General features: G+C 51.2%; 1 protein-coding gene across 1 annotated transcript in view; it reads left to right on the top strand.

Moving 5' to 3' along the window:
* Window positions 1-2,396: 2,396 nt before the first annotated feature.
* Window positions 2,397-13,482, top strand: part of LOC115541481 (diphosphoinositol polyphosphate phosphohydrolase 3-beta) — a 17,657-nt gene continuing 6,571 nt past the window's right edge. The window contains exons 1-2 of the mRNA XM_030353227.1: window positions 2,397-2,852; window positions 12,422-12,532. Of these exons, the coding sequence (XP_030209087.1) occupies window positions 2,754-2,852; window positions 12,422-12,532 (210 nt within the window). The 5' untranslated portion in view covers window positions 2,397-2,753. The remainder of the gene's footprint in view (window positions 2,853-12,421; window positions 12,533-13,482) is intronic.

The raw sequence follows: 13,482 nt of genomic DNA, 5'->3' as shown, positions 1-13,482 counted from the left end.
GCTCTAAAATTAGCCGATGCTAACACATTATAAACCACAAACCTGTTCTAGCTTTCGTAGTGTTGTAAATTACCCCTAATGGATTTTCTTTTTTTAATAGATTTATACAGTCATACATTCAGGCCTACATTAAGTTTCCCCATAACTGACATCCTGGCCTTCGCCCGCTCTGTCCCGTTCAGGAGAGCGCCGATGGTTCTAGTAGCGGAGAGTTACGGGCGACGTCATGAAATGGGGATCTGACAGTAATCACGTCGTTCACTGAGCAGGTCAGCTGCAGACAGAGGCTGGGTGAGCGTCTGATATAGGTGATGACTCTGTGTTTGTGTAATGCTCCAAAATAGTAATACGTCAGAGTCGTAATCTTGTTACACTGGTTTTTTATTTTGTATGACTTCATTCTTTTTGTGTCACTTGAGTTTCTAGCCACGCTCCGCTTTTGGTTTACATTCCTGCGTGCTCAATGGCCCCGCTCAAAAGGGTTCAAAGTCTTCTTAAACACCACTGATGCCATCCTGTAATCACAATCCACCAAAACAGGATACTCTTTAAACTGAAAGTAAATAATCAGGGGATTGCAAATATAACCTCCGCACTCTCCAAAGGTCGGATCAGATACTGGCTAACGCAGTCAGCGGACGGTTCACAGACGATTCCCCGGTCACACCTCCAGAGCCACTTCGACAGTCGCATTGGCCACGTGTCCAATACCTGGAAGAAGAGAAAACATCTTGAATTTCTATAAAGAATTTGAAATGGTGAAACAGAGCATATACAAGAATACGATGTGATGAAGTTCGGGATGCTCCTGTTTCTCCACTTTAGGAGAGGTTTACCGGTTAACCGATCACTCATTCACCCCCCCCCCCCCGATCACTCATTCACCCCCCCCCCCCCGGGTCGTGATACAGGAGTGTCGACTCCTCTTTGTTGCTTCAGGGAGCGCTTCCACTGATATGATTGCAGTGCTTGCGTCACGGCCCTGATGACAAACACAATGTCTTCCAATAAAACAGTCCCACTTTAGGGAGAGGAACCCACCACACCTACGAGCTTGGGTGTGGGTGTGTGTGTGTGTGTCGTAGATGGTTGTGTAACCAATCAATGATCGTGTAACACTGTAATGCATAACCCCTTGCTTGAGCCCCTGTGTTGACCTTAACGGTGTGAGCACATGGCTAACTGGTCTTGACAGTTTAGCTAACAGCCTGTAAGACCAACGATATGTACACCAGTGGACGGATCCTGTTCCATATAAGCAGGATTCAACTACGGCCAAATGTTTTTGCAAATGTATTGCGTCTTGTTGTTAGCTTCTCGCTAATAAAAACACGTTTTTACTCTTTGACTTACGATGACATTGCCACTCCTAGCAGCTAGGGGCATGGCTAGAGGCATGGTTACGTAGTTGTGAGTGAATCTTCCATAACAATTGACGTTCTACAGTAAAACAGAAAGTAGATAGAGACGGATAGAGACCCTCAAAGTAAGGCCCAGTTGTCTCTGAGCAAGGTTTGAGTAGCAGCACTTCTGTGCAGCGCCTTGTAAGGTTGAATACTTTACCCCTGAGAATGTGAAGGCCTGTGCATCTATCTTTGAAAATACTCTCTTTAATGAAATACACTCGTACTCTTAAATTGTGATTTTACCGTTCTATATTTCTCGTCAATGGGTCAAGGTTGAGGCTGTTTGTGGAGGGACCTCCCTGACACTTGACGAGACACTATAGTGTGTCATTGACCGGGATAGGGTGGCTGTCAATGGCATTTAACCTTTGACCTTTAGCTGCAGGACGGTGGCCGATCTCTTCTACTTTAGGCCAGGTTAATGTCGGTACATTGACTACGGTTGTGGTCGGCCTTTGGGTTTTTTATGACGCTTTTTTAATGTTTTCTTTTCTGAAACACAAAGATTATTTTCCAGATTTTTGTGCCCCATTTTTATGATCAATAAATTACGACTTTGCAAAAAAGGGATTAATTAAAAATAGAAAGGTGTTGTCGTGTAAGGTTTATAGTTTGAGTTTTTTCCTTTAAGCACATTTATGGGTCCCGAAAAAGACGCAGTGCAGCCAGCGTACCCCCACCCATCTCTGGTTTCATAAATGCACAGAACCGCCACTCCGACCCGTCCGCACGGGCCGGCATTCAGCGGGGAGGACGGACTCCGAAGCGGCCCGAGTTACTCGCACTGTTTTTCAATGAAGCGCAAATGACTAGTGACGCGCACTTCCAACACAAGCCCGTTTTCTCCGAGCAAGTGGCCTTGTGTCCATTGTACTGACTCAGCGACGGCCATGCGCAATAGCGCCGGAGCAGAGGAGGGTTGTCTGTGTGGGCTGTACATAAGATCCCCCCCTCCCCTCTGACGAGAGAACTGCACACACAGAGACACACACACACACATATACGCACACACACACTCACACACACACACACACACACACACACACACACACACACACTAGTCGAATGGCGTGTATGGAGAACTGGGAACCCTGGCTACACGCATTACAATTAGGCTAGAACACGGAGTGTATGGTCCGTATCCACTGACGCATGGGAGAATACCGATCGGTTTCCCGGTGAACGGTTCTCCTGGTTCTCCTGCTCTGGATTTCGCTGCCTTTTCCCGCTGAGCCCCGCGGATGCTGATTTTCTCTCCGTCACAGAAAAGAGAAGCGATGCGGTGGTGACTCCACTGGCCGAGTCCGTTTACCGGGATTCAGTTTGTTCGGGGGGTCGACATCATCCATGATGAAGTTCAAGCCGAACCAGACCAGGACCTACGATGGAGAGGGCTTCAAGAAGCGGGCAGCGTGTCTGTGTTTCAAGAACGAGCGTGAGGAGGAGGTAGGGGACCCCGCAGCGGCGGCCGCTGGACGACTGCATATCAATAAGCTTGTCATTGATTATTTGTGATTTATTTGTTAACGGCTTCCATGCCATGTATAGGATAGTGTTGCACCACGCCGCCAGCCCGGTGTCAGTAACATATGCTCTAACCTTTAAGCGTTAACGTGTAGCTCCTGCGTACAGGGTTACGTGTAAGTGTTTAATTTATCTTTTAGGGTTACCCCACGCGGATAAACGCACATTGTCAGTTATGCGCGTGGCTCGCACGTGAAGCAACCGGTTTCCAGCTTTTTTTTTTTTTTTTAAAGGGTTGTTGGAGCTGGTCGCCCGGGGCTATCCAGTTCAGGCTAGTTTGAGAACGCGAGGGGGCGAGTAGGCTGAGAGGGGATCCTGAGTTGTAGCGTTATCCCGGTGCACCCGAACGCAATTTCCGGTGACTTACTTGCTATCAGCTGTAGTGTGTACCCCAGTTAACAGTCCTCGCAACGAGAATTGGAAGAACGTGACAACAACTGCAAGGAGAATACATGTGTCGTTTTTACTAAAAATGTAACAAAGAATTAAGAATATCCGAAATATATAAAGGACAATGTACTCCTCTAGCGGGGCACACCCTCCTGCTCGTTGCTCGCTGCTAAACCTATGGAACTGAAAGTCCCGCCTCCTCGCCCTTAACGCTCATTACGAGCATCCCGTACCGACGTTCTGTCGTGAGATGAGAACGCCTGGGAAGGAGGTTTATACAAATAAAACCAACATTGTAGGCGGTCATGACGAGCTTTCGGGATAATAACATTGTTCACTGAATATAGGCCGAGTTAGATCGTTTTCAACGTGTGTATTTGGTTATGTATGGTCATCATGCAGTCGCTTTCCTAAGGCAGCCGGCTCGGTTGGATAAGGGTATATTATGGGTATTTAAAGGGGCTATGCACTGCCTGAACAGGCCGCGCCGTGATGGACGCAGACACGCATTTGTTATGTATTTTTCCTGAATCTTTAATATAATGTATGCAGTACCTGGTCTATAAAAGTGCCTGTGTTGTTTTTGAAGCTTTTATGCTCGACAACCTGGCGTAACAGGAACTGTTGAACGCTTGAAATGGCTAAAATGCCCTGCAAATAAACAGCGGCAGTAGACGAGTTATGTAATAAAAAGCTCCCAACATAGTCTGACATCATAAGACTGTTACGGCAAGATCCGTCTGAGCCGTTACTTTGTGAGATTTGGGGGACAAGCGGGGTCGTGGTGCGGTTACTCAAATACTAGTCTGCTCAAATCCAAACAGCCAGCTGAGCTGCTCTCACTGAAATGCTCAGACTCTGTCGACCAGCACATACGGCCCCTAAAGTGGCCGTTCTCAGTGGTAAAGCACACCGGTCATGGTGTTCTTTAAGGACATCTGCTTCACCACCCTTCAATTCATTCTATCACCCTGTCAACCAACACATCAACAACCCCCCCCCCCCCCCCCCCCCCCCCACACACACACACACACTCAGTATAGCTCAGGTGGATTAGGTAGTAATAGACAGGCCAGGTTACTGTTTTGTTTCGGACAAAAAGTGCCAGGTTGTCCTTGAGCAGTTCCTAGGCTGCACCCTTCACGTGTGTGTGTGTGTGTGTGTGTGTGTGTGTGTGTGTGTGTGTGTGTGTGTGTGTGTGTGTGTGTGTGTGTGTGTGTGTGTGTGTGTGTGTGTGTGTGTGTGTGTGTGTGTGTGTGTCGGGGGGGGTTAGCACACACAGGTGAATCGTTACATACTTGACTCAGCCTTTGTGATAGTCTGCCAAAACATGAGCGTTGTTCTCTGGATGAACACTGTTGTTGAGATCAGGACAAAGGCCATACCCCCCCCCCCCCCCCCCTGTTAAACTCAGCCATCACCTGAGTTTAACAGAACCTGAAAAGGCACTTGGCGCGTGGGTACAAAGGACTTCCCTATTGTGCATTAATGTGTTATTGCTATTGGATATCTCGGCCCAATCTTATTTGCGAGTCCACGCTGACACACACACACACACACACACACACACACACACACACACACACACACACACACACACACAGTCGGGAACCGTGGCGACACGCATGGACCGCGCGGTCCTTAGCGCTGAGCTTCTGAACGGAGCCGCCTCTACCGGGACCCTGGGCGGAGGGTTAGGGATCGATCGGAGACCTCTGGGGGGAACATGGAGGCCAGGACGGGGCTCGGCCCGGCGGGGCTCGGCCAGGACGGGGCTCGGCCCGGCGGGGCTCGGCCCGGCGGGGCTCGGCCAGGACGGGGCTCGGCCCGGCGGGGCGGTCACGGCTGCTCACACCACCAGAGTAACGTCCACTGGGCCGGGCTCCTCTGGTCATGTGACCCTCTGAGGTACGGTGGCTGGCCGGGTCCGCTGAGGCCAAACCCCTCGCTGAGGGAAGGTTTAAAGCATTATGAGACATGGATCGAACCCAGTACCAAAAGGTCCCGGGTTCGATCCCCAATGTCCGCAGCGCTCTAACCCCCTTCTTGCTCCTGAACTATGACATGTATTTGAGATCGCTGTATGTCCCTTTGGGTTAAAGTGTCTCTTCTAAATGACTAAATAGGAAACATGATAGTCCAAGCAGCACTGCTTCATGGGTGTAATGTAGTAGACTGGTCTAGAATTGTACGGACCAGATTGATGAACATTGAAAACACATGTTGAATATTGATACAGTAATTCACCTTTGGACGCCTCTTCTCCTGGTATAATAGGCGATTTGACAAGCAGAGTAGGACTATCACACTTATGTATGAGGTGGTGAGCCATCCTCATGTCCAGTAAGTCGAGGTAGTAGTGACACATTAATTAAAATAAAGCCATGTCCAATAATTCAGACTTTTATTATTGGGCTGATGTGATTTAAACGACAAGGGAATTTCGTTCATCTTCTCTGTCAGCAGACCTAAATTTGATCAACTCTAAAGAAAAAGTTCACCTCAATATTACCGTGACATTAATGAAATTGAGTCCATCAAATGTAATTAAAATTGATGCAGATTAGGAGGACAGACCTAACACCTGACGCCTTGTTGTAAGCTACTGTCACAACAGAACTCCAGTTACCTCAGATATTTCCTGACTTTGTTTTGTGAAGTGAAAGGCGATCGCTTTCTTCCTCCTCCTTTGTAATTTACAGCATCTTTGTGAAAGCCGAACACAAAGCCAGCCGCCTCTAACAAGACGACCGTGACGAGTGTTTTATATTTCGCTGTAACATCGCGACTCTCACATGTCTATTTAAACGCCGCTATGTCTTTGCGGATTGTGCTCTTCTATCCGCCCTATGTCCTGGTTTATTGTGCTATGCGCTCCGCTCTTCTCTTCTTGATCCCTGCACCGCCTCGCTGCCAACACCCTGCTTGGCATTTCAACCCTCCTGTGTGTGACGGTTCCAGGCGTCCCCCCTTTGGGACCGGGAGGTGTTTATGTTCCCTGGAAGATTACCTCTCCGTGGTGTCCGGGCTACGAGCTTAAACCCACTTCATCGTCGCTAATGTTTCGATGCAGCCAAGTTTTTACGCCTCAAGTTCGATTATCGTGTCTGAACCCATGCGCGGTTCTTTTCAATAAATATTATTATTTATTATATATTTTTCATTCAAAGGCGATTTCAAGTACAGCCATACTGAACGAAAAGATTAACAAACTTTTCAACTTTCGGTGATATTCACGGGAAAATTGTAGAGATGCTTGGGGGTTAAATCGTCCGTGGGTGGGCGTGGTCACCGGAGAGTGTTCCTGATGAATGAATATCTCATCCTGATTGGGGATAACTAAACGCATAAAAAACCTTCCATGGTTCAAGATGTGTTTTTCTTCTATTTCATGTGTTTGTTAACCCTACCTCGAGCCTAGCTAGACCCAAGAGCCTGCAAATGATATGATGAGATAGTCATATCATCAAAATACCTAGATGTATTCTATATGACAGATGACTATGTGGGACACAATAGTCATCATCTATGGTCCTCTAATCTATGAATGAAACCTTTGACTTGACAGAGGATTAAGTTAGTTAGTTGAGCTGTTTTCAAAATGAGTTGTTTTGAGGCGGTTGCTCCACACTGCTCTATTTAAAGACCGGATTCAGCGAAGCGAGTAGGAATAAAAAAAAGACCCAATTAGCGTTCCTGAGTTGTTTCACTCATACTGGCTTTCAGAAGTCGTTATAGGCTGATAAGTAACCAGATATTTGCATATCTTTCTAAAGTTGTGGCAGGTTTTCTCTCTCCACGCAATGTTATCACCTTCATCAACCCTAATCAGCTGGTATTCCCGAAATGTGCTTTTCACACAAACATCTGATAATACAGTATCTAGAACCACGCAGTAACCCTGCATGGTGTTGTGATCATTCCAGTTCCTCTATGACCACACTGGTCAGGCCGGACGGTTCCAGTCAGGCTTCAGTTGGCCTGGCGTCAACAGCAATCATCCTGTTTATACTGTATAGAGTGGATTGCTTGAATGAAACAGCCCTTTTCCATTGAAACTACGGCAATGAGATAAATACGTCCGAGCCTAGGATGAATGTAGTGGAGTAAACATACCAAGACTTCTAAACATTTTAGTCAAGTAAACCGACAAAGTGCTTCCTAGTACCCCAGTGACAAAATATGAAGAACATGCTCTCCAAATAACATAGAACCCATTAAATGTGCAAAGCCAATCGATGGCTCTCCAAGCCTTCTCGATGGTCTCTCCCGGAGTAGGGGCGGTCTATTTCGGCCCCCCCCGCCACTCCCCCCCCCCCCCCCCCCCCACACGCCCCAGATCGCGGATGTTCCGGTCTCTCCCGCCCCTGACCTTTCCTCAAGTAGGTGTGAGCCTGTACTTTTTCCACAAAGTGCTGCATGCTTTTGTTGTGTAACATGGACAATCCTTCTAATGGGTGTCCTTCTGGACCCCTCTCCCTCCCCCTGCCCCACTCCCCACCCCACCCCTCACCCCCTACCCCACCCCTCACCCCCTACCCCACCCACCACCAGCAAGCCAATCTAGCCAAGACCCATACCCCCTGACTGACGCCCAGAGGCTGGGGAGCTGCTGGACGGATCAGACACCTCTGGTTACATTGAGAGGGAAGGGAAGAGCAGAAGGAGAGAGAAAGAGTGCAAAGAGTCCCCACATCCAATCGACGTACGCAGCAGCCCTTCTCTGATACGGGTCGTTTGATATCGCAGAGATTACCACAAGCTCTTCCTGATTCCTCGAAAAAAGACAATTCAAAGTTCTAAAGAGAATAACTTGCCGAAGGCATTTGAAGACATAAAAAAAAGCCCCACAGGATCTGACCCCTGTTGACCCGGAAGCTATTCTCCTTTGTGTTCTGTAAACAGACAATCCGCCTGGATAAGGTCTTATCCCTTTCAGGTCCTCATCTAGTGTCAGAAACCAAAACACTGTCTGTCTGTCTGTCTGTCTGTCTGTCTGTCTGTCTGTCTGTCTGTCTGTCTGTCTGTCTGTCTGTCTCTGTCTCTCTGTCTCTCTGTCTGTCTGCCTCCCTCTCTGTCTGTCTGTCTGTCTGTCTGTCTGTCTGTCTGTCTGTCTGTCTGTCTGTCACCCAGAGCCACGCACTCATATTTTCAAAGAAAGGGGGTAGGCTGCTTTGAAAATAGTCTTCTCGGTAGGTCCCTCACCCGGAGGTGGCGGGAGAAGTGGGTTGCCAGGTTCTTCTCGGTATATTTATACCGAGTTCACGCACACGTACGAGAACACAACCTTGAGCGGACCGCTGACGCGCCGACGCATTTAAACACCTCTTCCTGTCCTTCCGTGCATCTACTGTACACGCACATCAAAACCTAAATATACATACAAACGCCGTACATAGGATACATACACGCCGTATATAGAATAAATACACGCCGTATCTACATGTCAAGCATGCCTGACCTTTCCCATACTACCCCCCCCGCCCCCCTTGTTTACATGCTAAGAGGAACTATAAAACATTCAGACGTCAGGTGGGCCACTCAACAGCCCCGCCCCCTGGCACGGCCCCGCCCCCGGCCCCGCTCCCTGGCACGGCCCCGACCCCGCCCACTGGCCCCGCCCACCGGCCCCGCCCACCGGCCCTGCCCCCTGGCACGGCCCCGCCCCCGGCCCCGCTCCCTGGCACGGCCCCGACCCCGCCCACCGGCCCCGCCCACCGGCCCCGCCCACCGGCCCCGCCCCCTGGCACGGCCCCGCCCCCTGGCACGGCCCCGACCCTGTAACGCAGCCCGACTGCAGCGGCCGTCACCAAGGCCGACCCACAATGCAACGCTTCCCCCGGACGTGCTGGCGAAATCGTCACGGCGAAACGGCGTCACGTCCCTTGGGGGAGGGGGGGGGGGGGGCGCATAAAGTGCCTTTTTGTTTGTTAACGATACGGTCGCAAATCCAATTTGGAGAGCGCCAGAGGGGTGAGTTTGAGGCATGAGTCGGGATTAGCGGACAAGGCCGGATTAGTGACACGGCGATCTGCGGACAGGTGGCGTCATCGCCGTGGCGACGCCCAGTCATCGCCGTGGCGACGCCCAGTCATCGCCGTGGCGACGCCCAGTCATCGCCGTGGCGACACCCCGACGCCCTGAGATAAAGACAGACAGACGGACGGAGTGATGGGTGTTTATTCCTGGATCAGTGCTGATAAAACACGGAGCAGCCCAGGCTCCCCGGGACCAGGAGGGGGGCAGGTTGTGTTGATCTACGCTGGGTCATGCTGACCTGGAGCCGGACCGGCTCGTCCAATCAGGAGGTCTGATCTGAGCGCCAGCGCTCTGAGCCAATCAGCCGAGGGGAACAGGAAGGCCAATAGTTATGAATGCATGATTATGATACTTTAATAAATAACAAGAGCGACTCCAAACCGTACTGTTTATAACACCCAGGATGCACCTGGCACCACCCGGTACAGACGGGCCGAGGCGTCCGTCAGAAGGAGACTGAAGTGCCTCCCTGGGTTCTATGTTTAGTCGGGACACGGACCTCGTTATGATCTGCAAAGACCCCGGACCAGGTGTTAATCACCAGGATGACCCCCAAGACTTATCTCATCCCGGTTCCCCCGGGGGAGGGCGAGTGTGTCACGGGGTGCACGTGTGTGTGTGTCTGTGTGTGTGTGTGTGTGCTTTCAGAGGTAGGTGTGTGTGTGCGCGTGTGTGCAGAGGTGTGTGTGTGTGTCCGGGCGGTCCCCTCCTGTGTTGTGGTCCGTGTGTTGACAGCCAGAGGCAGCGGGGACGGGACCCCCGGAGACCCCGTATCGCGCTACAGTGCAGCTGTGGTGTAACCCGACCCCCCCCAGGGCAGACCCCTTGACCCCGGGGCCCCGAGTGGAGCCGGCCCCCCGGGCCCTGTCCCCCTGACTGCTCACCGGGCTCCGGGGGCGCTGGCCGGACCCCCTCCAGGAGCGCTGGGGGTTGACCTCCCCTCACTGGAGAGGGAGGGGGCGCCTGACATTTCAGAAAGACGTTCCCAAAGCGCCGGCTCGGAGAATAGGGGAACGTCAGCAGCAGGACAGGGGGCGCTGGGAACCTCAGGATTCAGACGGAGGGTCACGGGCGGAGACAGATGAAGGGCGAAGGTCACTCGCTGTGGTCGATACGGGAGATCACTGCTTCATAGGGAGATCACTGCTTCATAGGGAGATCACTGCTTCATAGGGAGATCACTGCTTCATAGGGAGATCACTGCTTCATAGGGAGATCACTGCTTCATATGGAGATCACTGCTTCATAGGGAGATCACTGCTTCATAGGGAGATCACTGCTTCATAGGGAGATCACTGCTTCATATGGAGATCACTGCTTCATAGGGAGATCACTGCTTCATATGGAGATCACTGCTTCATATGGAGATCACTGCTTCATAGGGAGATCACTGCTTCATAGGGAGATCACTGCTTCATATGGAGATCACTGCTTCATAGTGAGATCACTGCTTCATAGGGGAGATCACTGCTTCATAGGGGAGATCACTGCTTCATAGGGAGATCACTGCTTCATAGGGAGATCACTGCTTCATAGGGAGATCACTGCTTCATATGGAGATCACTGCTTCATAGGGAGATCACTGCTTCATAGGGAGATCACTGCTTCATAGTGAGATCACTGCTTCATAGGGGAGATCACTGCTTCATAGGGGAGATCACTGCTTCATAGTGAGATCACTGCTTCATAGGGGAGATCACTGCTTCATAGGGGAGATCAATGCTTCATAGGGAGATCACTGCTTCATAGGGAGATCACTGCTTCATAGGGAGATCACTGCTTCATAGGGAGATCACTGCCTCATAGTGAGATCACTGCTTCATAGGGGAGATCAATGCTTCATAGGGAGATCACTGCTTCATAGGGAGATCACTGCTTCATATGGAGATCACTGCTTCATAGTGAGATCACTGCTTCATAGTGAGATCACTGCTTCATAGTGAGATCACTGCTTCATAGGGAGATCACTGCCTCATAGTGAGATCACTGCTTCATAGTGAGATCACTGCTTCATAGGGAGATCACTGCTTCATAGGGAGATCACTGCTTCATAGTGAGATCACTGCTTCATAGTGAGATCACTGCTTCATAGTGAGATCACTGCTTCATAGGGAGATCACTGCTTCATAGGGAGATCACTGCTTCATAGGGAGATCACTGCTTCATATGGAGATCACTGCTTCATATGGAGATCACTGCTTCATAGGGAGATCACTGCTTCATATGGAGATCACTGCTTCATAGGGAGATCACTGCTTCATAGTGAGATCACTGCTTCATGTGGAGATCACTGCTTCATAGTGAGATCACTGCTTCATAGGGAGATCACTGCTTCATATGGAGATCACTGCTTCATAGGGAGATCACTGCTTCATATGGAGATCACTGCTTCATCGGGAAATCACTGCTTCATAGGGAGATCACTGCTTCATATGGAGATCACTGCTTCATGGGGAGATCACTGCTTCATATGGAGATCACTGCGTCATGGGCGTGATGGGATCAGATCTGCGCCTGCAGCATCAAACCCTTTCGGCAAAATAGTAGAGGTCATTTGAGTTCTCTGAACGACCAATGAGGTAAATGCAAAATGAAATCAATTTGATGTTGATGACCTTAAGTATTAATAGACGGTTGGGCGATTAATAGATCATCTGGCATTTCACACGGCAATGTCCCATTTTAATCGGCTTTACGAGTTGACATTTGTGTTGAGTTTCTTGTGAGTATTTATTTTCATTCAAAGATGACATAAGCACACACGGACTAACACAAACACACACACACACACACACACACACACACACACACACACACACACACACACACACACACACACACACACACACACACACACACACACACACACACACAGTGTCTCATGAACCAGTTTGTTTATCCCGAGTCCAATTTCTTATTTGATCTTCAGGAAAAAGGTTGATAACGACTCGACAGCGAACCCATCGCTCGCTGTGTGGGGGAGCAGAGGGCGAATACGAAGGCGCTGTCTGACGTTTGCTGCCCCAGTGTTCACTCTGTGCCCCCCCCCCCCCCCCCCCCAGGTGCTGCTGGTCAGCAGCAGCCGCCACCCCGACCAGTGGATCGTCCCCGGGGGGGGCATGGAGCCCGAGGAGGAGCCCTGTGGCGCGGCCGTACGGGAGGTGTTCGAGGAGGTGACCCCCACATCCTCCCTGAGTGTGTGTGTGTGTGTGTGTGTGTGTGTGTGTGTGTGTGTGTGTGTGTGTGTGTGTGTGTGTGTGTGTGTGTGTGTGTGTGTGTGTGTGTGTGTGTGTGTGTGTGTGTGTGTGTGTGCGTGCTGTGGTTATGTTTGGCACACACACCGTCTCATCTGCAAAAACGATCCAGGAAGCCTCAAGGTGAGGGTTGGTCGTGAACGGTCCTCCGTGCGAAACGAAGTGGTGAGCCACCTTTGACCTTTGACCTTTGAAGAAAAGCAGTGCGTGTAGAACGGCGCGCCCTGGTGTAACGTTCAGCCGCGATACGTCGCCCTGGGAACCATCGCTCTTTACTTAATCTGCGAACCAGTGCCCCCAGTCTTATCACCGTTAAACCCCGCGCTACAGCGTCGACCCTCGGGGCTGGCTTGGCAGCGCGACCGTCAAGGAGAGCGAGAAACGGGGGCTGGAGGGGGGTTGGGTGGGGGGGGGCAGGGTGGTGGGGGGAGGGTGGTGGGGGGAGGGGGGGCAGGGTGGTGGGGGGAGGGGGGGCGGACGTGTGCCCGGGCGGGCGGGACCGGGCACACGATCGTGTTCTCCACGACGTCAACAGGCTAAACTTGGCAGCGGGCTGGATTCCAACCCCCCCCTCCCCCCCCCTCCCCCCTCCTCCCCCCTCCTCCTCCCCCCTCCTCTTGCCCGCTGGTTCCCCCCCCCCCCCCCTCTGGTCACGTCGAGGGGACAGAACCACACTTCTCCAGTATGTTGAGAAGTGGTCCTGGAACGCCGGGGGACGGGGTCATGTGACGCGGCGGTAATCCGACCGGCGTGAAGGAGGCGGGGTCTGAGTCTGGAGAGAAACAACACGGTGAGAGGAGCTAGCCAGCGCTACCGCTAGCTACAGGCCGCCCCGGGGGAGACACGCCGCGGCCCGCGGGGGTCTCCTG

Source organism: Gadus morhua, chromosome 4, assembly GCF_902167405.1.
Source record: "Gadus morhua chromosome 4, gadMor3.0, whole genome shotgun sequence".
Taxonomy (NCBI): Eukaryota; Metazoa; Chordata; class Actinopteri; order Gadiformes; family Gadidae; genus Gadus; species Gadus morhua.
This window is presented reverse-complemented; position numbering and strand designations above follow the sequence as displayed.